Source organism: Amphiura filiformis, chromosome 18 (genome assembly GCF_039555335.1).
Source record: "Amphiura filiformis chromosome 18, Afil_fr2py, whole genome shotgun sequence".
In the NCBI taxonomy this organism is placed as follows: Eukaryota; Metazoa; Echinodermata; class Ophiuroidea; order Amphilepidida; family Amphiuridae; genus Amphiura; species Amphiura filiformis.
In genome coordinates, this window is record NC_092645.1 from 39,834,896 (window position 1) to 39,860,480 (window position 25,585).

A 25,585-nucleotide genomic window follows, 5' to 3' on the forward strand; every position below is an offset into this window, starting at 1 on the left:
GCTTGTGTTCATGTACATTACATATTCTTCTTGCTGCAGCCCCCACAGGTACACTGTCGCCCGGTGGGGTCACTCCCATTGTGGCCTGTACACCATCCGCGATAATGAAAACGCGCGTAAAAAGGGTAGCCAGGTGGGTAAGCGCCAGAACGCTAGCGTTTAGGGTGTCAAAAACATGAAATATTGGAAAAAAGGGTAGCAAAATTGCAATTGTTAATACGCTGAAATGAAATTTAGGGTATGAAATTTGATGCAAGGAATAAAATCCCTGTTTAGGGTGTGAAAACACCTGTTTAGGGTATTGTTTTAGCCAAGGGTTAAATCCTTGTTTAGGGTGCTTTTCAAAATTTGATTATCGCGGATGGTGTACAGGCCACAATGGGAGTGACCACCCTGGGACTGTCGCCCAGCTACTTCCTTGGTACTCTAGAGTACCTGTGTATGTACTCTACAGTACACACATCAGAATCACATGCATGTACAGTATGCACACTGGTACTGGACTGGTGCTACACTGGTACTCTGGAGTAACCACAGAGTAGCTGGGCAGCATTTTGTACCTCTGGAGTTGGCAGCAATAGGAATCTGGTAGTGATACTAAGAAAATTACATTTTAAGTACACAAACTCATACACCACAACTTGAGGTTATTGTATGGAGGCCATTGAACTGTACACTTTGAAATGAGAGTATTTAAAGTATGTCAGAGTCCACCATCTCTGGTCTACTTCTATTGCTTCAACTCAAGTACTTCAAAAGGAACTACATCTGACATGATGAGCAGATGTTGTGTTGTCATGGGAACCATCGTAAGTTAACACTTCTGACCGAATTTCATGATCTAAATTGTTTTTTAAGTACACTAAGTAAAGAGGCAGATTAGGGAGTGAACGTTATTTACGACAGGGAGGGTAATGGGCATTTTGAGGGGGGAATCCGAAATTTTTTTGGGGTCTTGAGGGGGGAACGCGAATTTTTTTGTTGAACCAGGAGGGGGGAATGTTAAGTTTTAAATGGAGAAATTCGGGAAAACAAGGGGGGAATCCGGAAATTTTGAGCGGACGCAAGGGAGGAACACGAAATTTTTGTCGATATTTTTCCAAAACGCCCATTACCCCCTGCCGTAAATAACGATCGGTCCCTTATTACTTGAAACTTCTAACCTAATTTTACAAACATCTTATATATATATATATATATATATATATATATATATACAGAAAAAAGTGATCTTATAACATCTTATAAAATACAGAAAAAACATGAGTAATGCTTGCCATGGACTGATGTTTATCATCTTCCTTAAGCTTCAGTGGCTTAAATTGTGGCCTACATTTTCCTATGTCTTATGGGATATTTGAATTCAATTACATTTTGAAGAGAAGTGACTGCTTTCCTGGACAGATTTTGCAGATGCAATAATATAGACCATATTATATTTATAGTCGAAAGCCTTAAAATCACCTGTCTCTTTAGTTACTTCAATGAAAATTGAAATTTACAATCTAGGGTATGTTACAAATCCCAAATAATAGTTTGCACAACTTCAGCTTGTATATAGTAGTCAAGTATGATGGCTATACTATGTTTGGCTTATAATTGGCAAAAACTGTTTAGTTTTTTGTTACTGCCCACGTCAATATTCATTAGTCCCAATTTACACTCGCGTAAATTTTAATCCGCACGCACCAGTAACGGATTATGCAAAGCGCATCTAGCGTAGTTGCGCCCAAATGCGTGCATGGCATTCTAAGGCCTCGTATCCATAGGCTGTTCCCTTGTGGCGTGTGCCCTTGTTCCGTGTTTACTTTTTCCCATGTGACCTGCCACACAGACAACGAACCGTAGCAGCCACTAAGCAAAACAAAGGTTCGTTGTCTGTGTGGCAGGTCACATGGGAAAAAGTAAACACGGAACAAGGGCACACGCCACAAGGGAACAGCCTATGCAGGCGCGTATCCAGGGGAAGGGCGAAGGGGGCGCGCGCCCCCCGGGTAAAAAAAAAAGGAGAGGGAGAGAAAGGAAAGGGGAAAGAGGGGAAGAGAGAAGGAGAAAGAGAGAGAGAGGGGAGAGAGAGAGGGAGAGAAAGAGAGAAGTGGGAAACATCGTGAAGGCTATGATTACTTTTCAGCATAGGGCCTAAATAGTAGACCACTGCGTGTGATTTTATAGAAGATTGTATCAAAACACTAGGGCCGAGTAGGCTTATTATTATGCGTAATAATGCAGGCCCAGAATGATTGGGGGCGGAAAAAAAAAAAAAAGAGAGGAGAGGAAAGGAAAGGAAGGAGAAGAGAAGAGAAGAGAAGAGAAAGAAATGAGAAAGAGAAGGAAAGAAGAGAAAAGGTTAAATTGCACGTGAGTAGGCACATGCCTAAAAAAAGCAAAGTCGGGTCGATCGGAAGTATATAGGCCTAATAGGCCTATAATAGGCCTGTAATTATTTAGGCATTGCTTGAAGGCGAGTTCTCGGCTCAAAAGCATGTGAAAATTAGTAGGCCTACTACGGGCCCACCGATATGCAGGGCCCGTCTTATAGGCCTAAAGTGTCAGTGGACCAGTGTAACATTTAAAATTTTGCACATTGAGTTCGGGCCCTTTTTTGTTGTTGAAAGCAATAATATAAATAGTGTAAAAATGATGCACCAAAATGGCTTAAATTCGACCTTCATTTTGCAAAATTTCCCAACTCCTGAGGGGGACCCCCCCCCCCCGCGTATGGCGCTCAGTGGCCGTTTTCGCTACTGTATTAGACGCGTGTATGTTTTAGGTAATAACTCAATTAGGCCTACAGTAAAAGTAAATAATGTAACTTTCTCTAACTCAAATTGTACACAATAATATTGTCAAAAATCGCCCACCAAATGGCTTCAATTGGGCCTTTATTTTGCAAAATTTCGGGCAAAATTTATAAAGCAATAATCATTTTATACAATAACAGTGAAAACTTGACCATGAATTGGGCCCTCATTTCACAAATTTTCGACTTTTTCAAACTAAAATTTTACTTAAGAATAGTGCCATGGTCCACCAAATGGCTTCAATTAGGGCTTCATTTTGTAAAAGTTTCTCACTTCTGAGGGGGGCACATCCCCCCTCAGACACCCCCCTGCGTCGCGCACGCGCTCCGGGATGTCCGCTTCGGCCATACATTGTATTTTTCAAATATCTACTTTGCGCCCCCCGGTCTACTAATTCCTGGATACGCGCCTGCTATGGATACGAGGCCTAATGATTCTATATCAATCCATGATGTTATAAGCCAAACAAAGTTTACTGGATGATTTGAATGAACTGATTTTAATATCCACCAAAACAGAAGGGATGTGATCTTGATGAAATGCTCTTAAATTTGTAGTCGTTCTTAACCTAAGTGCAACAATGAAAAATCTCTCAAATATTTTCCACTATTCAGAAATTACCTTAGTTGTATTTATGAGCAAAATTATATTTACAACAGTATACAAGTGTTATTGAAAGACCAAATTATTGGCCAATTGACCTAGATATTTAAACAGCGATTTACATGCACAGGTCCTTTGATCTCCAGTCTTAACCTCTGCCAGAACAATCTCTGCCCTGGTCTATCTTGTGGCCATTTGAGGTACTCCTTCCTGCACAGAAGTTGTCTGAGCCTCATTGTCAATCTGACCTCTGGGATGTCTTCCAATAACACTAAAACTAAGACATCCATATCATCATCAAGTAGCCTCATCTGGGCCATCTGCATCTCTGTGTCACACCAGTTACTTTCGACAAAGCTTGGGGATAAAACCAGAATGGTTTTACGACTCTGTTGAATGCTATCACAGATATTGTCTATTATGGCATGTCCTGGCATAAAGTCTCTACTCTTGATACACAGTTGTATTGGTTCAGGGTCATTTTCTAAGTTGGGTTGCAGGTCATTCATGACCCAGGCTTCATCAGCTGCAGATTGTTCATTGTAGGCAACATAAGCATGGTAGTCTAATTGCAGCTCCTCAAGATCATCATTGTGGTCAGGTTGTGGGTGACAATGTCTGTAGATTAGGAAGAGTTTGTATTTGATGTGCCAACGATAATGAACCAGGAGAAAAGTTATCATACAAAGAAGCAAAAAGGATGATATACCAACACCAATGTACAAAGCTGTGTCTGGTATGCAGTCTAAGTCGATGGAAGTAATACTGGTTCCTTCCAAGGATTCTGGAGTTGCACAACTATATTGCCCCAATGGATATAACATAACAGTCGTATCAGATAGAATCCATTTTCTGAATGGTTCTATGTCACAACTGCACTGGAATGGGTTATTACCTAAATGCAGCGTAGTTAAATGGGAACTATGTGTTTTAGAAAGTAACCACTGTGGGATGATAGTAATTTGATTATTATCTGCTGCAATTTCCTCTAGGAAGCATAAATATTGAAGTGCTGAGAGAGATGTAAGCTCATTTTCAGCTAAACTCAGATACTTAAGCTGTGGATATGCTTTAACAAATTCATCCTCTATGGTTGAGATCTTGTTGAGGCTCAAATCCAAAATTTCAAGTGTGGTCGCATTGAGAAAGAGAATAAGTTTCACAGATGTAATTTCGTTGTTTCCTAGGTTCATTGTGTGTAGAATAGGGATGTTAATGCGAACATTATATTCATGCTCTAGACTCATATATTGCAAACATCCTGATATGTCAAGCTCTAGTAGCTTTGTGCAATTTTGAAGACCTAGAGCTGCAGGAAAGGCAATTATGTTAGCTGTTTCTAATCTTACTTTTTGCAAATTTGGATATAAAGTACAGAGCGGTGTAGCAAAGTAAAGTTGCCCATAACTGACATGTATTAGAAATGTCTGAAGTGATGGTAGTGGATGTTCAGGTTTAAATGTGATATCCACATGAGTAAACCCACTCCTTGTAAGACTTAATTCTTTGAGATGTTGAAGAGAGTCTAACCATTTTGTAGAATTTCTGTCATATATTTTTCTGTTTTGTAACTTTAAATAAGTTAATGAAGCTGCTACAGCATCAAATGCGTCCATTGGAATGTCACCGGAGATACTGTTCTCACTTAGGTCAAGATACTGAAGAGTTGCAGGCTTCCTGAATACCTCCAAAGCGTTTGAAGGTACCTTAGTTAGAGTATTGAACTGTAAATGGAGTTTCTGCAAAGAGTTCAGATTGTGAAATGCATTCTCAGCAATGAAGTTGATGCTATTTCTTTCAAGATTTAATATCAGTAGATTGGGTAGCCACTTGAACGCATAATCTTCCAGTCTTTGTAAACTTAATACATGCAGTTCAAAATATGAGAGGGATGTGTTCCACTTTTGAAGAATCTGAAAGGAGGACTCATCTACACTCGGTAGATAAAACTTTCCTGAATATATCTCTGAAAATGTAAGTTCAATGAGTGGACACTGCAGGTATTCCAGTTCAGGAAAGGCTCCAAATTCAATTACTAGAGACTCAAGATTGATAAGTGGAGCAAAAACTGCCTTTTCAAAAGTGAAAAAATAATTGTATTCTGGCCATAAAAAAATACAAATTAATCTTTTTAAAGGTAGCTTAGCTAGCGGATGTAAAGTGTTATTCTTTATGGTAGTTACAAGTGGAAGTGTTATTAAGTGTAGAGTTGTCAAATTTGTCAGATTCTGGAAACCATTTAAGTCAATACCTCTCAGATATACATCCATGTGCATAAGAACAAGATCTGTAAGTGAGTTAAGTACTGCTAATGCTTTGCTTGGTATAACTGAAAACCTATTGAAACTCAAATCCAGGTACAGCAGGCTTGATAAGTCTATGAAAATTCTCTCCGGTAAGGTAACCAGCTCATTGTCGTTCAAGTGCAATCGCTTAAGAGAAAAAAGTCCTCTGAATACTGTAGACGATATGTGAGATATCTTACAATAGTGAAGCGAGAGTATTCTCAGCTCTGTCAACTTTATAAAGGGTTCACCTGTTATATTCTGCAAGAAGTTGTAGTTTAAATTCAATAGCTTGGTGAGATTCCGATCCAATACTGGGATATCAGTGAGACTTCTGTTGCTGCAATCTAAGTTGACTAATCCAAATGTTTTGCAGGCTAAACTTCCATCTGGGTATTTTGGAGGTTCAGTTTGTGATGCAAATGTGACAATGCTGTATAACAATAGAATGATGGATGCATACGAGATGATATGTGTATACGTTGCCATCTTGAAAGTGAATGTGAAGAAACAAGTATGGGCATCAGTTTTAAACCATGGTTATTTGCTAAAAGGGTGTAAAATATTTTCTTTGGATGACAAGAACAATCAATGCCAATAGGAAACAGGAACTTCTTACTTCAAGACAATTGAATGTGATAGGTGCTATATTTGGTTTACGTTATGATGTTCAGTGGTGTTTAATCTTCAAAGTTTCAAATCAGTGTTTTCACATGACAAGTGCAAATACCACCATTGTAATTATGATTTTCTCAGTTTCATTTTGAATGCAAAGTACCAAATTTGTTAGTTTCAAACAGTGATGATAGTTTAAAGTTTCAAGCCGACAAAATGCACTTCCAGGGTGTATGCCAGTGATACATCCAATGATTTGTTAAGATTTTATCTGCGCATCTGTGAATTATTTAAATAATTGCCTTTAGTATACAATCCATAGTGTTACTTTGCAAAAAAAAATGTATTGTATTAGCTTTTATGGGTTTTTTTAACATCTTTAAATAATATACTCTTTATAAAGAGAATACAATTTTCTTTCAAATTAGTTTCAATCCTTTTGTTTATGATGGATGCTTATTTGGTTAGATAAGCTGTTTAATATCTCATATTAGCTTTTACTTTTCAGGTCTTTTATGTCAAACAATTTGTATGTCAAATTGTAGAACAGTTTCAGTAAATGTTTGATTTATTACTTTCAAATCTTTTGTTGTAGTTCAGATGTTTACTTGAGCCCGGTTTTGACGTAGGGAGAAAAGAAGTACAAATGGTTTAGTTTATTCTGCCATTTCTGGATCATTGTTTGATGCATCAAAGGATTTGCTTATAGGGAGTTCTTACTTTTGTTTCCTTCATTTTTATATCAAATGTTACAGTTACAATTCCAATATGGTGTGGCTCACTGGCATTCAACATAAATTCTCATGTTTTAGAGAATGTAGCTAAGGCTGAATTGGTTTAAAATGTCTTTTACATTGCTTTCATCTTAACTGGATAGAAAGTGTACCTAATATTAGAATGTCCCCGCATGTCACATGTTATCAGTTTGCTTCCTTTGCTCAATGGGTTATTTCACAAAGGCATACTTTTCAAAGCATAATAATGTGTAGTACAATTTCAATTTCAGATGTGTGATATTTTTTGTTATATTGAATCAACATTGTGAAATTGAAATACAGGCAAAGTACTGCACAGTAATATACATAAGAAAATCATTGTATATAAAAGTTTGTAACTTTGCAACCAAGTTATGATATTTATTCAAGGCTTTTGGCAATAGCATACAGTTTAGTTAATCATTGTGAATGTTGATGATAATTACTAAATTTTCAAATTGGGCTCATTCTAGTTTTATACATACACCCCCTATGAAAGACATACCTTTATCTCCCACACAGGGGGTGTAGATTTCAAATGGAGTCACTCATTCAGGTAACCCCATTTGAAATTCACACTCCCTGTGTTGGAAGATTAAAGTCATATCTTCCATAGGGGGTGTATGGATCTTAATTGGAATAGCTCATTGCCTCCTTTGACCTACTTAATTTTTAAGTACTGTTGTTGTATATGTATGGTTGATTAACCAGTTTATATATTTACCTGTTTTTCTTTCCAGTATTATAATTGGTTTCTATGGTGGAATGCATGCTGATTGTACTAGCAACATTGGTGTACTGTATTGTCTGCTAATTGGTGTCTATATGGTGAATGATATGGTGTTGCACTTGCACTTTAACCATGCAATCATGCACACTACTGCCTTTCTGGCAAGGGGCCGTGTAACAGGTGAAATTGCCCAACGTTGTAAAACATTACCAAAATAGTATAAAGTTACTCAAAGTTTCACAAACTTGCTTAAAATGTTCTTAAAATTGCTTAAATTTATTAAGTTTCATGAAGTTGCTTTTAAACATTTTCTCAAAATTTCATCAAGTTACTAAAAGTTTCACAAAGTTGTTTAACATGTTGTTTAAAATTGCCTGAAGTTGCTGAATACATGCTCAAAGGTTTTCAAAATTACTCAAAATTGCTCCACTCTGTGCACAACTGCACAAAGCCAGCATGGATGCACCCGGGGGATGCACTGATGTGGCCAGGCAATGTAAGGTAGCTTTTGGTTATTTTACGTAACATTATGAAATGTTGTGAAATGTCAGACATTTTTGGACAATTTCCCTCTTACAGAACTCCTGATTGGTCAATTACATCATATAATCATCTGATTGGCTCAATGCATGATGTAGCCCTCTTTGTAATCAATCATAGTAGTTCTTAGATGCAGATGATTTGGTGGGTAGTGCTCATGTACTTTAACTTGCATAGCATTATTTTAGTGTGTCCTAGATTAGTTCTTGTAGCTTCCTTTAGACAGTGAATCAATTATTTGATCATAAAAGACACATGCCATTTCACCTAATTACTGCCTATACATTCTGCTAACAAGTGCCCCTCCCTCAGACCGCCCTGCATGGATTTTTAGTCCCTTGTCAAGAATTGGAGAAGGGGGCAATAGAAATGCTAGGCATTTGTTTGTCAGAATGTCCCTTTCTTGTCAGCAAGATTTCTCTTGATCCCTGCAAACCCGCTCCAAAAGATTGATTTATTAGGAAAAATGTGTTTAATGAGTATCAAAATCCGGGGTGGGGGGGGGGGGTGTTACTTGAATTATTTTTCAACGGGGGTGTGTAGCTCGAGCTTCTGAACCCTTACCCATTTCCAAGGATAATTTTACCGAAAATAGAGACCCATATCTAAGGATTTTCAGGAAATAAGGACCCATTATCTAAGGATAAGGAGCTTGAAAATAGTAAAAGCAACATATTTTTCACACATAGCACAGAAAATGTAAAAAGGAGACCCATGTGTAAGGATTTTTTTTTCTTTAAAACGTAGACCCATGTCTAAGAATTTTTCGTGGAAAACCTACCCATTGGAGCGACAGTCCCGTATGCCTTTACTATGTGAGTACCCCTCCTGGTATCAAAATATAAATTACACACTACTTAAATTCACAAGCAAGTTGAAGAACATGCACACTGTCTGTGGCACTCTGCCCCCTGTCCATGTCCCTGCCCATGGCCCTGCCCATTGCCCTGCCTCCTGCCCCTGCTCCTCTCCCAATATTCACTACTCTATTAGTTTATTTGAAGCTGTGAGTTTGCAATGTTGATTTGTTTTGCTTTAATTTGCTCATTTGCTGTGCATTTGCTATGTTGTTTATTGTTTTAATTTGTAGTATTTTTGCCCATTTACTGTAAGTTTGCTGTGTTGATTTTTTTGTTGGAGTTTGTAGCATTGTTCCCATTTTCTCTTTGAATTAATTAAAATCATTATGTATCATATCATGCTGGACATAGCCACTTTGGGTGGTGAAAATTATGTGAAAATGAACATAGACAATTCTGGCTCTAAACCCTCATTATGCCAGATTGCCCGATTGTATTGACCATAAAAAACAATAGTTAGGGAGCGATCATTATTTACGACGAGGGGGGGAATGGGCATTTTGAGGGGGGAACCCAAAATTTTGTTGGGTCTTGAGGGGGAATGCAAAATATTTTGTTGAACCTGGAGAGGGGATTGTTAAGTTTTAAATGGAGAAATTTGGGAAAACAAGGGGGGAATCGAAATTTTTGAGTGGACGCGAGGGAGGAACGCAAATTTTTTTGTTGATATCTTTTCTAAAATGCCCATTCTCCCCTGCCTGCCATAAATAACGATCGGTCCCTTACACTTTAGTCCATATTTCATGTATTTTCTCAGATTTTTGATAATAAATTTTACGTGGTATGTTTTTTTCCTATCCATTACAGTATGTGTGGTGTAGAGCATCTGGAGAGGGCTGACTCTAAAGAAGACCATTTTGATCTATTTGAAGCCATGTATTTTACTGTTGTGACATTCTCAACCGTGGGCTATGGTGATCTCAAAGTAGAGATCTGGCCATCGAGACTATTCATTATGATTATGATAGGCGTGGCACTCAAACAAGTCCCTTTACAGGTAAGGATACTTTGATCTCTTTGAAGCCATGTACATATGTTTTTTTATATAAAATGCTAGAGTGAACAATGGCCCATGGCCCAAGGAGTGACACAATTAGAGAACTTATATAGGCACCTAGGCACTATAAAAGACAACCACATGTGCCAATCAGTGGTTCACAGCAGCTTAGAAACAACAAGAGTGATTGGGGTACAGTAACTAAGGCAATAGAAACAAATTAGTTCGATCTTTCGATCGACCATCGATGCTTGGTCGATCCTTATTATTTATGAAATCAATTAATTGACTATTGTTAATTGTGATAACATATGAATCTTACTAAGTTTTGGTATTGTGCAATATAAATTTAGCATTAATTCTCATTAATTAGTTGTTAGTTCTTTAATAACAAGCATCGAAGCAGCATCGACGGTCGATCCAAAGATCGAACTAATTTGTTTCTGGTGCCTAAGCATCAGACACATGAAATGAGATGCTTATGCACTCTGCTCTTGAAGGATGGTGCGCCGTTGTCAATTACGTCTCCAACTACTCCATCTGGTAGGCTATTCCAAATGTGAACTGCAGTGTGGATGAAGGTCCTGCCAGTAGATATGGTTCTAGAAGCTGGTACTGTGAGAGCATGGCAAGGCATGGACAAGCTGGAGCAGGTAGCTTTTCTGACTACAAATGGCTTTAGTAGCAGTGCCTTCAGATCTGGTGGGCACAAGCTGGTGTGCATTTTGTAGAGGACTGTTGCTGCAGCAACTTGATGTTTTTGATGGAGAGATGTGATGTTCAGCTCTGTAATCGCTTCCTCTTTGCTCACACCTATGATTCGAAGGGCCTTCGTCTGGATAGATTCTAATAATCCTAGAGTGGTGGCGCTGGCACTCATCCAAGACAGTGACATTCTCAACTGTGGGTTATGGTGACCTCAAAGTAGAGATCAGGCCATCTAGTAGACTTTTGCGTAAACATGACAGCATGCAACCTCATCCATGATTTGTTAGACAATGGATGAATTATATAGGCAAGAATTGTCATTCCATATTGAGCACAGTGACTTGCTCGTTTGTGAGGTACAAGGAGCACAAGGAGGTATTGATCATTGCATGTAGGTCTATCAAAATACAGATTTTGTCCCTGACTTCCATTGTAGCACTAGTTTCTAGTGATATTTTAACTAAAGCTTTAGTGGTGAGATTCATCTAATTGTGGCTAGCAAATAGTAGAATAGCCAGGGGGGCAGGGGGGAGTTGCACCACTGTAAGAACTTTTGTACTTTTTAGCCCATTTTTGACCATTTTTGTCACAATTTGCTCCCTTGAAAGTTGACTTGCCTCCCCCTGAAAAAGTCCTGCTGGCTAAGCTACTATTGGGCAAGGCATGACTGACGTACAGCTACCCTACATGTATTTTGCTGACAATTTTAGAACAGTATCTTTAAACTTAGATTGTCCCCATCGACTGCAGACAAGCATTTTCAAATTTTCTTTAAAACATTTCAGAATTGTAAATTTTTATGACCATATTTGGAATAAGCATGGAAAATGCATTAAAACTAGTACAAACAAGCTTAGTATTGGTTCAGTAGTTCTTAAGATAGGTCTTGATATTTTGGGACTTTTTATGTCACGTATGTTGAAACCTATGGCTAGCATGCAGAGCATTAAATGCCCAGCTCCCACTTGACGTTTGTCTCATCCACCAATATTCTATATTTTTCCCCCTTTATCCATCTAGTTGGAAGGTCTGGCTTATATTACCATCATGAGGAAGAAACAAGGTGGCACTTATAGCCGACACAGGGCACAGACAGAGAAGCATGTAGTTGTATGCACTACCACCATGCAGTATGATCTCTTCACTGATTTCCTGAATGAGTTTTATGCGCATCAACATTTACAGGTAAGGAAATAAAATTCCTTTAAAAAGGAATGGGGCGCCAATGGGAGCTTTGATGTGATGTGCTGGCGCCCCCAAAACAAAATCCACACTCAATATCTTCTGCAGGGGGAGTATGAATTTCAAAAAGAATTTACGCATTGGCAGCTCCATTTGAAACTCACTCTCCCTCAGAGGAAGATTCAGCTTGAATCTTTCTCAGAGGATGTACACCAGGCACAAAAGAAACTCGTCAGTTATATTCATCCTTGCTGTTCAATAACTTGATAATTTTGGATTATTCTGAAATATACATTTTGTTAATTGGACTTTGCTTTCTCATTTGACACCCTGTTCGTAAAAAGAACGAACAAGAATTGACCAAGATATGCGCCTCCAAAGCCTCAAACCCCAAAATCAAAAGTTGCATTTTCAACGATTTTCAATGGGAACGCATCGTTGTATTGCACACAAGCACCACGGGCCAATCAATAAAGCACACAGTGTAACAGGCACAATTGAATCGTTAAAATTGCAACTTTTCATTTTGGGGCTTGAGAGTTTGGAGTCACATATCTTGGTCAATTCTTGCTCAATGTTCACGAACAGGGTGTCAAATGAGAAAGAAAAGTCCAATTAACAAAATGTATATTTCAGAATAATCCAAAATTATCAAGTTATTGAACAGCAAGGATGAATATAACTGACAGTTTCTTTTTGTGCCTGGTGTATATGAAATTCAAATGGATCTGCCTAATGTGTTCATTCCATTTGTAATTCATGCTCCCCCTGTGGAAGATATTTCCAAAATCTTCCACAGGGGTAGTGTGGATTTTAAATGGAACAGCCCATTGTCCTTATCAGATCAACCTTAATCTGAAAACTTTGTAAAAAAAAAAGTGTTTTTTTTTTGGTTTTACTGTAAAAAGAATACCACCCCTAATTTTGGAATTCCAGAAAAAGTTTTTTTTTTCAAACTTTTTGACATCCTAAAAAGTTTTTAAATCAGTTTCTTCACAATTACAAACTGTTTTAACCCTAACAGTAATAGCACATTGTCCTTATCAGATCAACCCTAATCTGAAAACTTTGTAAAAAAAAAGTGGTTTTTTTTGGTTTTACTGTAAAAAAGAATACCACCCCTAATTTTGGAATTCCAGAAAAAGGTTTTTTTTTCAAACTTTTTACAAACTGTTTTAACCCTAAGAGTAATAGATACCACAAAATACCACGATGAAAACCACTGCGCATGCGTGAATCCCAGGTTCTGCGATTATGCAATCACCCTAAGTGTTATATTGCTCACGGAATCACTGCCCGGGGCAGCATAAGTACTTTCCTGAAAAAAAGAGGAAAATCCTGGCCAATGATAAGCCCTGGATAACAGATCATGTAAAACAGTTAATTGTTGAGCGTCAAAAGGCATTTCAATCAGGTAATGTTAGTGAATGGCGTAAGCTTAGAAATCTAGTTAAAAGAGAGGTTGAAAAAGCCAAAATCTCATATCATGCCAACAGAGCTAGACACTTACAGAAAGCAGAACCACGTAAATGGTATCAAGAACTGAAAAAAATTACCAACTCTACGAAAAAGGATCTCAAATTAAACATCCCCGGTATTGATGACAAGGATGGCGTGAGGCAAGGCTAATTCCATCAATGATATGTTTGCCAATGTGTCTGCTCATGTCCCTCCTCTTGATTTCAACGAGCTGCCTGCCTATCTGCCTTCCAAAGAGCCTCCTCCTCATCTTTACCCATGGGTAGTGTACAATGAACTCAAGAAAATAAATCCCAACAAATCTAGTGGTGGAGGCCCGACAAAATTAAACAAAGAATTTGCTTACGAGATCAGTGTCCCTTTTACGGACATCCTTAATTGCTCATTCAAAGAAGGCACAGTTCCAAGCCAATGTAATAAAGCCATCGTCGTTCCTGTTCCTAAACAGAGTCCTGCTAGTCTTGATAAACTGCGTCCGGTCTCGTTGACATCTATCTTTGCTAAGATTGCTGAAGGCTTCATTTCAGGCTGGGTACTTGATGATATCAGTGATATTATTGACAAAAAACAATTTGGTAATGTTCCTGGTGTGTCTACTAGTCATTACATTCTTAATTTACTCCACTATCTTCATGTAGGTGCTGAAAAGAGTCACAATGTTGGGACGGTAGTATTGACTGATTTTTCAAAGGCATTTGACCTTGTGAACCACACTGTGCTCATAAATAAGATCATTCAAATGGGTGTGCGCAGAAATATTATTCCCTGGATTTGTGACTTTCTTCATCACCGCCAGCAGTGTGTGAGGTATAACAGTGATCTTTCCAATTATGTCTTCCTAATGGTGGTGTGCCTCAAGGCACAAAATTTGGTCCCATTGGCTTCCAAATCATCATCAATAATGCTGCCATGGGTGCCCAGTCGCAAGACTGGAAGTAGGTGGATGACCTCACTTTTGCTGAAAACAGGAAGATTGGGGAGAAGGGGGATTACAGGGTGACTTGAATGATTTTTCAGAATGGGCTAGAATCAATCAACTCAAGTTAAATCCATCCAAGTGCCAGGCACTGGAAATATGTTTCAATAAGTCTGCCCCACTGCATGCTGACTTAATGATTGGTTCTAAGAAGCTGTCCTATGTCAACAAAGCTAAAGTTCTTGGTGTCTACCTACAAAATGATCTTAAGTGGGAGTCACAAATTGAAAACATGACTAAGAAAGCCAACCAAAGGCTTTTTATGTTGAGATCTCTTAAAAATTTGGCTTTGACCGTGAAGAGCTTTTGACAGTCTTCAAAAGTTATGTTAGACCAGTTGTTGAATATGGGGATGCAGTGTGGCATTCTGGTTTATCTATAAAGCAAACAAATGAGCTGGAAAGAATACAAAAGAGAGCTTGTAAGACCATAGTGGGCTTCAATAATTACAAATCATATTGTGATGCATTAAATACATGTGGGCTTAATTCTTTGCAAGAAAGAAGGGAGGATCACTGCCTTAAATTTGCCAAAAGCCTTGGTGACAATGAAAGAACAAATCATTTATTGCCGCCCACCAGATTTGCCATCCATGGTAGAAACTTGAGAAATAGCAAAAATATTTCTCAATTGGCTTCAAAAACAAACCGTTTTCAGCAAAGCCCTGTGCCTTATTTTGTGAATCTTTTGAATGCTAACTAAAAGGTGCTTTTTTCTGGCCGCTTTCACTTAAATTGCTCCTGTTTCCTTGGCTTTTGAGTAATAATTTTGGTTTTATTTAAAATTTTTCCTTTTAAGTTTGTTTTCAGGATATATATTTTTTTCCTTGTATTTAATGTGTATTTCTAAGTGTTTAGCAGTTTTAAAGTGCAATATATATTCATGTTCCAGAGAGGCTGATGGGAAGTGAGTGTAATGTTTCTGTGCATGTGAGTATGTTGGGGTGTGTGTATTTTAGGAGTGCCCATGTATTGTTGCTTCAATGATTGTGAGAGTAATTTTGTATGTTGCTCTTTGCCTGTAAGTAGTAAGTGCTTGAGTTATATAAATGAGTGAGTGAGGATTTCTAATTTGGGTTTTTTTGCATGAATAATTTTAAATAAGTTTGGTGTGTTGTGGCAATATCAGTGCTTGATTCTTGTGCAATATTTTTTTAAATATTTACTTTATTATTAAATGTTTTTTCTATTCCTGTTGTATTTTGATTTTAAAAGCATGTATTGATTTTGTACCTTTTATACCATGTAAAAAAATACGTAATTTGGCCTTAGGGCCACGAGGTTATTTTTTTTAAATAAAAATTGAAAATTGAATTGAAGCGTAACATGTGTAGCTACCAGTACGTGATTGTGTGCTTGGCATGCGGGGGATCTAAGGTTCGAATCCTGGGGGTGCCAAGTGACTTCTTTCTTCATCTTCTCTCCTTTTTCGTTTCTTCTTTAACTCCTGATAGCAAAAAGCAGGGTTGGGTGTTAGGGTTAGAAAACATAAGCAAAGTGGTATACAGTAGGGAAATCTCCCAATTCATAGCTTTTTGGGCTATTTGTTAGGCTAATTAGGCTCTATGACCTTCAAAAATAATTTTACAAAAATCAAACAATATTTTTTTTCAGGCCTATGTGATGTAATCAAACAAATAGGCTCTTCCAGTTGAAATCTATACACCCCCTATGGAAGACATTGCCTTAATCTCACACACAGGGAGTGTGAATTTCAAATGGGGTTACATGAATGGGTAACTCCATTAGAAATCTACACCCCTTTTCAGGTCATGACTTCCATAGGGGGTGTATGGATTTCAACTGGAATAGCCAGTGTCAGCCACATTTGACTTTGACTTTTTAGCTATTGAAATGCAAATTTGGATGGAATTTTTATCAGCTCAGTTGGCAGGTAAATGATTAATCTATAGACACATGATAGTCTTTGATTCAAGTTCAGAATTGCGGTTAATTTGGTTAAGTATACCAGGAGGAGTATAAAAGGTTAATTTTCAACAACAGAAGAGATGTAGAAAAGAAACAGAAAAGTGGACAATTATTAACAAAAACAAGGACTTAAAGGAGGATTTCGTGATCCTAGCATCCTCTTTTTATGACATTTTTCAGTAGATATCCATGAAAAAAGCTTATTTCCAAAATTTCAGTTTATTCCGATTTTATGCTTATGCGAGTTATGCATGATTATGTGTATTACACTGCTCCATAGACAATGTGTTGTAATTTCGCTCTGGTGCACCAGAACGAAATTCAAATTTGGCGATATTTTTGCTAAACGAATTATCTGCAAGAAATATTTGGTACATAAACATTATGTAGCCAGATGTTTCCAGTGGTGTAAAAATCTCAACTTTTTTTGGGAAAAGTGGGAGGATGAGGCTGTGGATCACGAAATGCCCCTTTAACATCCAAAGGGGAAATGTTGTTACTACAAAAATGTACTTATTTTTGTGACTTTTGTTGAAAAATTGGTTGTTAAAGAAATCCTTTTTTCAGAAATGTTTCCCTTAGCATGTGCAAGCAATAATTAGACAAGTAATGGGACGTGGGGACAAGCAACTAAATATCCTTGCTTTATACTGTTAGAAAAAAGGATAGAACCTAAAAAGGTTCTTGAGCTCTCCTGTATGTAGAACTTTAACTGATTCTATGATGAACCAAAATGGTTCTGGAGAGGGTAGGAAGAACCATTTGGGTTCTTTTAATTTTCAAGAACCCATTTCTGTTGTGTCTTCTACATACAGAACAGCCAAGAACCCTTTTTGTGTAACTGATATAGAAGCTAGTATGATTAGATAGGCGACAGGCAGGTCCAATATTTTTATCGTAGTGGATACCGCCGCGCCGGCATCCACTACTCAAAATATTGGACCTGCCTGTCAAATCTATCACACGGTAGAGGATAGGCAAAATAAAAATTCCTATCGTTTATTCTCTAACTAATAGGCCTGGGCGATACATTGAAATACGATGAGTAACTATTTGTTTTCATGGCATTCGAAAAGACTGCATTAAAATCGCTGAAATTGATCAAGTTATATAGCCAAAAAATGGTACATTTTCTCTCATTATATGACATTTTTGATGTAATAGTACCAAAATTCATACGCACGGCTTCGGTTTTTAGTAAATAGTCGCCCTATCATATTGTAACTTTCAGCTTCGAGGGGGCACTGTCATTTTAAGGTGTTTACGGTTCAGTGTGTTAAAACAAGAAAAGTCTCCGGTCAACCTATGTTGAATTTTTGATCATTTGGCATCTAAATCATATAGTTTCACCTGATATTGGTGGCATTGAACTGTGAGAGTTCTGAATATGAGAAAATTCCACCCGAAATTAGGCATTTTCCCATTGAAACCTGTGTAATACATAATTAGTGGTATTTAACCTACACAAGCAAAACTTGTTCCTTTCAAATGACTCATTTGTTTGTATGTTTGTTCGTTTCAGGATTATTTTGTAGTGTTACTATCACCATGCGAATTGGATAACAACATGACGGCATTAATGCAAGTGCCTATGTGGGCTCAGAGAGTTATCTATATACAAGGGTCTGCTCTTAAAGACCAGGATCTCATTAGGTGCAGGTATAGTGTCTAAACAGATGTTATTAACAGAGGGTATAGTAGTGTAGATGGGACTTTTTCAGAAGGCAAGAGGGGGGCAAATTTTAATAAAAAATATCAAAAATGTAATAACGAATACATAAAAGGCCCAACATTTTTTGGGTGGTGAGTATCTCACAAGGGGCAAGACATCTAACAGGGGGAGCTGCCCCCTGGCCATGTCACTGGGAGGGTGATTTGCAGGATAAAAGTTCCAAAGGGGCGAGATTGTAAAATATTTTTAAAAGGTTGCAAAATAGTGCTGATCCACTACCAAAAATTACTTTACCGGGACAAACCCACACAAATTGGACAAATTTGAGTTTAAATGGGCTATAAGGAAGAGGTACATTCAAAAAATTGGTCAATTTTGTTCCGATATTTCGTGAAGTGAAATTTGAAGGAGAAAATCTGTGCCCAAAGTTATAGTGGGATTTTCAGTGACTTTTCAGTGTTCTAACTGAGGTGGAACTGGTGAAAATTCCAAATTTAGGGAGAGGTAAATGCCTTCATGCCCCCAACCCTGTGGCACTGTCTCTATGAATAATGTTTTGAGCATTGATATTGACAATAACAATGCTCAAAACATTATTTGTGATCGTGGATGATAAATTGATGCTGTGTGTCTTCGATTGGATAAGTGCATTTTGATTGCAAATGTCCTTCAAAAGCAATATGATTAATTTCAATTTTTATCTTTAAAGTGATAAACAACAATTACATTTCAAAAATATTTAAATTATTGCAATGAAATCGTTTTAGTCCATGAAATGAAATTAATTTCATTGATATTATGTATTAGAACTAGTGGTCAAGTGATCTTGTATATTTGGTTGTCCTTTCATTGTAATTTTGATTTGATTTTATGATTTTAATGATTAATAATGAATACCAAAACTCTGAACTAAATCAAAAAAGGCAATTGCTCCTGTAGATTATGAAGATTAACATTCAACCTTGACAAAATGGGCTATTCCAGTTGAAATCCATCCACCCCCTATGAAAGACATGACCTTAATCTTCCACACAGCATGTGTGAATTTGAAATAAGGTTACCTGAATGGGTGACTCCATTTGAAATCGTACACCCCCTGTGTGGGATATTAAAGTCATGTCTTCCATAGGCGGTGTATGGGTTCTACTGGAACAGCCCAATTTTGTTAATTATTTTTTCATGTTCGTTCCGTTGTTGTTCTATGGGGAGCCCGTAGGACTAGTTTACTATTTGGATACCCATCTGCTGTATTCTTTTGTCTTTGTATGTTGTTATTTGTAATGGTAGAGAACTGAAATAGATAAATAAACAAATGTTTTAATGATACTCAATTCACTATCCATCAACAGGCAAGTATTTATAAGGCTATTTAACAGTGTAGTGGTTGTATGCAGTTCGCTCAAGCATATCGATATACCAGTCCCTTACCTTCGTTGATAAACATTGAGGTCAACTCATCTATACAAGCAATACAAAGAAAGAAAGAAACAAATCTTTCATATTAATAACTATTATTTGAAGAATTATTGACTTTCATGTACATTCAAAGCAAATGCAGCCTACACCTAATTCTGGTAAAACGGGACAAATAGTTTGTTGATAAACTACCCAAACCAGTAATGTATACAATACTTCTTAAAATGGTGTGTTTTCATTGGTTTTATTTTTGCTGTTCAGAATGGATGATGCAGAAGCATGCTTTATTTTATCACCAAGGAATGTCATGGATAGATCAGAAGCCGTGAGTAATTTTCCGAAAATTTCTTCGTAAAGTGTCCTCTTTTTGTCTGTTTTTGTGATAGGTATATGGTAATCACTAAGTTGACATTATACTTTAGTCACTAATCTGACCAATCAGATGGATTGTTATATGCTAGTTTGTAAATAACGATCCATTTGATTGGTAAGAAATCAATGGCTTGTTTGTGACAACTGTTTTATATGTTCAGCGTCACACATTTTTGTGAACCTTGTGCTACATTGGAATGCTTGTGTAATGAATTGCAGGTGTATATGTTTTTTGTTTTGTTGTCTAAATCAGTTGAACTTATTTTTTTTATTAAGGTTTAAAATACTTATTTGATCTTTTAAAACTGTTATCAACTAGTTCCGTTAAAATTTAATTTTGTTATCGTTTACTCAAAATACTGAAATAATAATAGTAATAACTGTCAGGAAAATTTCTGTCCATCCCGAAATAACAAGGTAAAGTGAAAGAAGCCAAACTGGCTATTTTGGCCATTTAACATTATTTCTATGGAGGACTCTAAATATGACATTTTATCAAAATTACTCTGTTGACCCAACAAACACAACAAATTAAACTGATTCCATTTAGGTGTAAGTTAGGACATACATGTGTAAACATTACAAATATGTCAAAAAATCAGGTTTGAAAAACAAATTAGCCAATTTCATATCATAACAATCATACGAAATGGCTGGTGTTTCGATTTTGTCAATTGCCATCGGACTATTCCAGTTGAAATCCATACACCCTATGGGATGGAATGTCCTTAACTCTCTCCACGCGGGTGTCGACTGCAGACGACAAGCTTCAAATTTTCTTTTAAGAATTCAAATATTTCAGAAATGTACATTTTCATGACCATATTTGAAATCAGTATGAAAAATGCATTAAAATGAGTACAAACAAGCCTAGTATTGGTTCAGTGGTTCTTAAGATATCTCTTGATATGTTGAAGAAAAAAATCTCTCAAAACTTGGGCTTTTTGTGTTGAAGGCTATACATGCACCCATATAGGTAACTGCATGGTAATCCCATTTCAAGTTGTTGCTTATAGGGTTGTGGCCTATACTCGCCCTCAAAATGATACGAGGCAGCCTTTAGATATTTTGCATCTGCAATTCTTCTTCACGTTCAAGCTGTCATTAATCTCCACAACCAAGTCACAGTTCAATCCCTTCCATGCACACATGTTGTAAAATCAATTAGTGGTTATGATGTGTGCATAGCAATGTCAAAGGTCATACAAATTAGAAAGGCCCTGAGCTTTTTTTGCCAGGCTGTTTGTAGGACAGATTCAGCAGCTGCAAGGTTATTTTTTCCCCAGTTATTTAAAAAAATAAATGTGCAATTTTGTATAAAAAAAAAGAGAAATATATCAGGTTTATGTTTTTTCTTGTTTATTTTTTATCGTCAAATCCCATTTTTAAAGCATGTCTATAATAATAAACTTGTTTCTTTAATTAATAACCTTTGAGCAAGTTCTTTTCCATAGATGAAAAAATATAGAGACCATTCACCAACAGGCAAAGTCCCCAGGGCAAAGTCCCTGTGTGCTGTATGCTGAGAATTCTTGCATATTCATGAGGGCTGATCATTCTATAATGTGTGTCTAACACATCAACACACACCGTTTGTGGTTATCATGGATCTATATTAGGCTTTACAGTGTGCAAAATAATTAAGGTACCAGTTATGTTCACCCCTGTATATCCTAAACAAAGACAGATGTGTCATAATTGGAACCAGCAGCCAATAGCTGCATCTTTTAGCTCGGATTTAAGACCTCATCCATGTAATTGTTAAGAAGACCTCTTCCGTTGAAAGACACAATGATCCAAAAACACAGGAAGATGCAAATTCAAAAGTTGTATGCTCTCACAAAGCACACAAAGCATTCTCAAACAAGAGAACTAGCACTGTGCTTTCCAGTGATTAGCACATTAAAACTAGCATAGTGCTTTCATTGATTAGAACATAAAAGTGCAACTTTTGACTTTGTTCCTTCCTTACATTTAAGATCACCGTTTCTTTAATACTCGGCAAATTTCAACAAATGAGGCCTTAAATCGGGTCTAAAGCGTACCAGTATTGGCTGCTTGTTTTATTTTGACATATTTGTATTTATTGAGGATATACAGGACTGAAGATAACTGGTACCTTAATTCTTTTGCACACTGTATTGTCAGCTCTATGGTACCTATGTACATTGATGTGATAGATGTCAAAACTGTGCTTTGACAAAATATGCAATTGCAGGCACAGGATGGGTGTACTGTTTTTGTGCACATGCTTCATGGAATGATTGGCACAAACAGATGATGCTGGACTTTGCCTGTTTGTGAATGGTCTATATATTTATTTGTCTATGTTCTTTACACTGAGTGAATGGACATATTATTTGCACCTTCTGATACTGACCAAGTACAGCAGGAGACTAAATAACTTACCCATAATACACCTGTAATTGGTCTTGTTTTATGAGCACTTATTGATCTTGATCCAAATTTGGCATGGCACAGTGAGCACTCTTCATATTGCACAAAATGTCCATGTTTTCTATCCTTCCAGGGAGTTCAATTAGAAGTGTTTCTGATTTTTAAAAACCTGACTTTTGTTATTTAATAGGAAAACAATATTAATACAAAATTCAATATTTTGGTTTATCCTTGATAAATGAATTTAAGAATACATAGAAATATATTTATGAAAGGACATTATACACAAGTAATATTTTAAGGCACAAAGTCCTAAGAAAAAATGTGAATTGGTTGTATAGTTGGCCAATTTAAATTAAACTATTTATAGCTAATTCATGTAAATTGGGAATGATCCAAAAGTGGATTGGAGGCATTATTATTATCATTATTATGCACTTGCTGATTTCATCAAATGTACCAAAACATATTCCAGTTCTTGGTTTGAAATAAAACCCACAATCTCAATAAGTAATATCCAAATATCTTGATTTCAAACAAAGTGAGGTTATAAGAATATAGTTTTATTTGTTCTTAGCATAGATTACTTTAAAAAGTATCGACTATAAAAACAATTGATTTTTATGCGGGTGCGCCATCAGATATCACATTACCGGTGCAGCCGGTCAGTAATGTGAAAACTCATACCCGGTGCAGCCAGTCACTGTGTGAAATTGGTCAAGCTTTCCTCAGATGTGGCTCTGATGAAGTCAGATGAAGTCAGAGCCACATCTGACGAAAGCTTGACCAATTTCACACACTGACTGGCTGCACCAGTACTGTAGTTTTTTCACATTGACCGCTGCAACCGTAATGTGATATCCGACGGCGCACCCGAATAAAAATCAATTGTAATGGAATCCCGTTGTGAAAGCCTATCTACTTACTTTTGAAACAAACAACAAAGCTTAAAACTGTGCAGTTAAAACACTCTATTATTTATTTTATTTATTGATTTCCCTGTTGTTTTCCATAAAGTGTAGAGACAATAAACTTTTGGGAGTAATTAGCACATGTAATTAGAGCATACAAGTGCAGTATATGTGAATCCTTTAGGAGTTGAGTGTGACTGTATAAGATGATGAAGCTTGTGTATATGCTATCCAGAGATTGTCATATCCCAGAGCAGATATATTACACTTCCCACAATGCATTTCTTCAATTTCAATATACTGATTTGCTATCTAGTGCAACATGGGTCTATAGTGACAAAAAATACCTTATAAACAGAGCACATCAAGATCTTGCAATATATGTTTTTTTCTTGACTATCGACCCATGTTTAGCCAACCTATTCTCAACATGAGAACAAATGGAACCTGTACAGAGTGTTATTTGATGTAATGAGGTGATGCATTGTGTCACAAAGGATTCTAGGAAGGGTACGATATCGGTGGAAGCTCTATAGTCCGACGGTTCTTTATTCCGACGGTTCTTTAGTCCGAAGGTTCTTTAATCCGACGGATCTTTATTACGAAGGTTCTTTATTCCGACGGTTTTTATTTCAAGGTTCTATAGTCCGAATTTAAAAGAGGTTCCTAATCCGAATATTAAAAGAGGATCTTTAATCCGAATTTTAAAAAACGGTTCTCTAGTCCGAATATGAAAATAGGCTCTATAGTCCGAATTTAAAAAAGGTTCTATAGTCCGAATACAGAAATAGGTCCTCTAATCCGAATTTGAAAAAGGTTCTCTATTCAAATTGCAAACGGTTCTATAGTCCAAACGGATACCGTGTTCTTTAGTCCGAATTGGTAAACGGGTTCTATAATCCGAATTTTATTTTTATCATTTGTTTCAGTGTCAAATCATCAATTGTTAAATACAAATCCGCTGCTGTTCAACATGGTTGGTTTCTCTGGATTTTTTCCGTAGCGTTCACCTTTATCCTGGTGATATTTTCTTAATTTTTATCCTTTTTCATTCCATTATAATATTATATACTAGTAATACTCTACGATGTATTCGGGCATTGCCGAGTTCAAATTTTCATAGCGCCATCCAGCCATGTAAATGCTGCGGCTTTTTCATTTAAACAAATTTTAGTCATTTAAACAAATTAGTTTACAGAATAGTTTTATCTTGCGATTTGGGGGGAGGGGAGGTGCCCGGGGTGTGAAATGTTTCAATGTACGGGTAGTCTTAAATCATCATCATTTTCGACCCGTTCTCTACCCTGAAAACACGTTTCTGGCTATTTTTCAATACGAGGGCCTACTTTATTCAAAAATTGTGTTATGCAACTTTTTGGGCGATCCAAGTTCATGTGTAGGTCTCAAATATTTATTTAAGCTATAACATGCCTCTCTTTTTTTTCACAGAAAGGCCAAAATATCTTTTGTTTTTACTGGAATCCATCTACATTACATCGTGATTTGGTGGTGTACGCCCTTTTGGCAGTAGAGTCATCTCGTTTACCATATAAACTCTGCTTTAGTCTTATTTAGCAAGAGGTTATGTTAATGTTTTAAAAATTCGGACTATAGAACCTTTTTACTGATTCGGGCTAAAGAACACGGTATCCGCTTTCGGACTATAGAACCGCTTTTGCAATTTCGGACTAGAGAACCCTTTTTTGAATTCGGATTATAGAGCATATTTCTATCTTCGGACTATTGCACCCTTTTTAGCATTCGGACTATAGAGCCTATTTCTATATTCGGACTATAGAACCCTTTTTTAAAATTCGGACTATAGAGACTATTTTCATATTCGGACTAGAGAACCGTTTTTAAAATTCGGACTATAGAACGTTCGAAATGAAGAACCGTCGGAATAAAGAACCTCTTTTCAATTTTTTTTCGGACTAAAGAACCTCTTTTAAAATTCGGACTAGCGAATGCAATGAACACATGTTCGGACTAGCGAACCTTCGGACTAAAGGACTTTCGGATTATAGAACCTTCGGATTATAGAGCAGTCCCCACGATATCTTCTATGGTCATACTCGACTTCAAAGTGCATCACTCTACAGCACTTCTATCATGATTGTGTTGTCCATAAGAATACATTTTGGCTTATTATGATGATGTGCATTTAAAGGAATATGCAGTATGTGTACTAAAATACATGTGTGGATAAAGATCCAACAAAGGGTTTTTCCTCACATGGATGTTTAAGGCTACAAATTCTGACAAATGCATTTGGGTCATTTAAAACTGAGATTTAATAAAAGTATAAACGTGGGTTGGTATTCCTTGAAGACTAACTTTAAGCCTAGACTAAGGCCA

At 36.9% G+C, this 25,585-nt stretch overlaps 1 protein-coding gene across 8 annotated transcripts in view; it reads left to right on the forward strand.

The window, feature by feature from the left end:
• LOC140138675 (potassium channel subfamily T member 2-like) overlaps window positions 1-25,585 on the forward strand; it is a 477,469-nt gene that overhangs the window by 393,596 nt on the left and 58,288 nt on the right. For all 8 annotated transcript variants that reach the window (XM_072160421.1, XM_072160417.1, XM_072160415.1 and 5 more), the window contains 4 exons: window positions 9,997-10,186; window positions 11,915-12,079; window positions 17,982-18,118; window positions 19,809-19,872. In XM_072160421.1, the coding sequence (XP_072016522.1) occupies window positions 9,997-10,186; window positions 11,915-12,079; window positions 17,982-18,118; window positions 19,809-19,872 (556 nt within the window). The remainder of the gene's footprint in view (window positions 1-9,996; window positions 10,187-11,914; window positions 12,080-17,981; window positions 18,119-19,808; window positions 19,873-25,585) is intronic.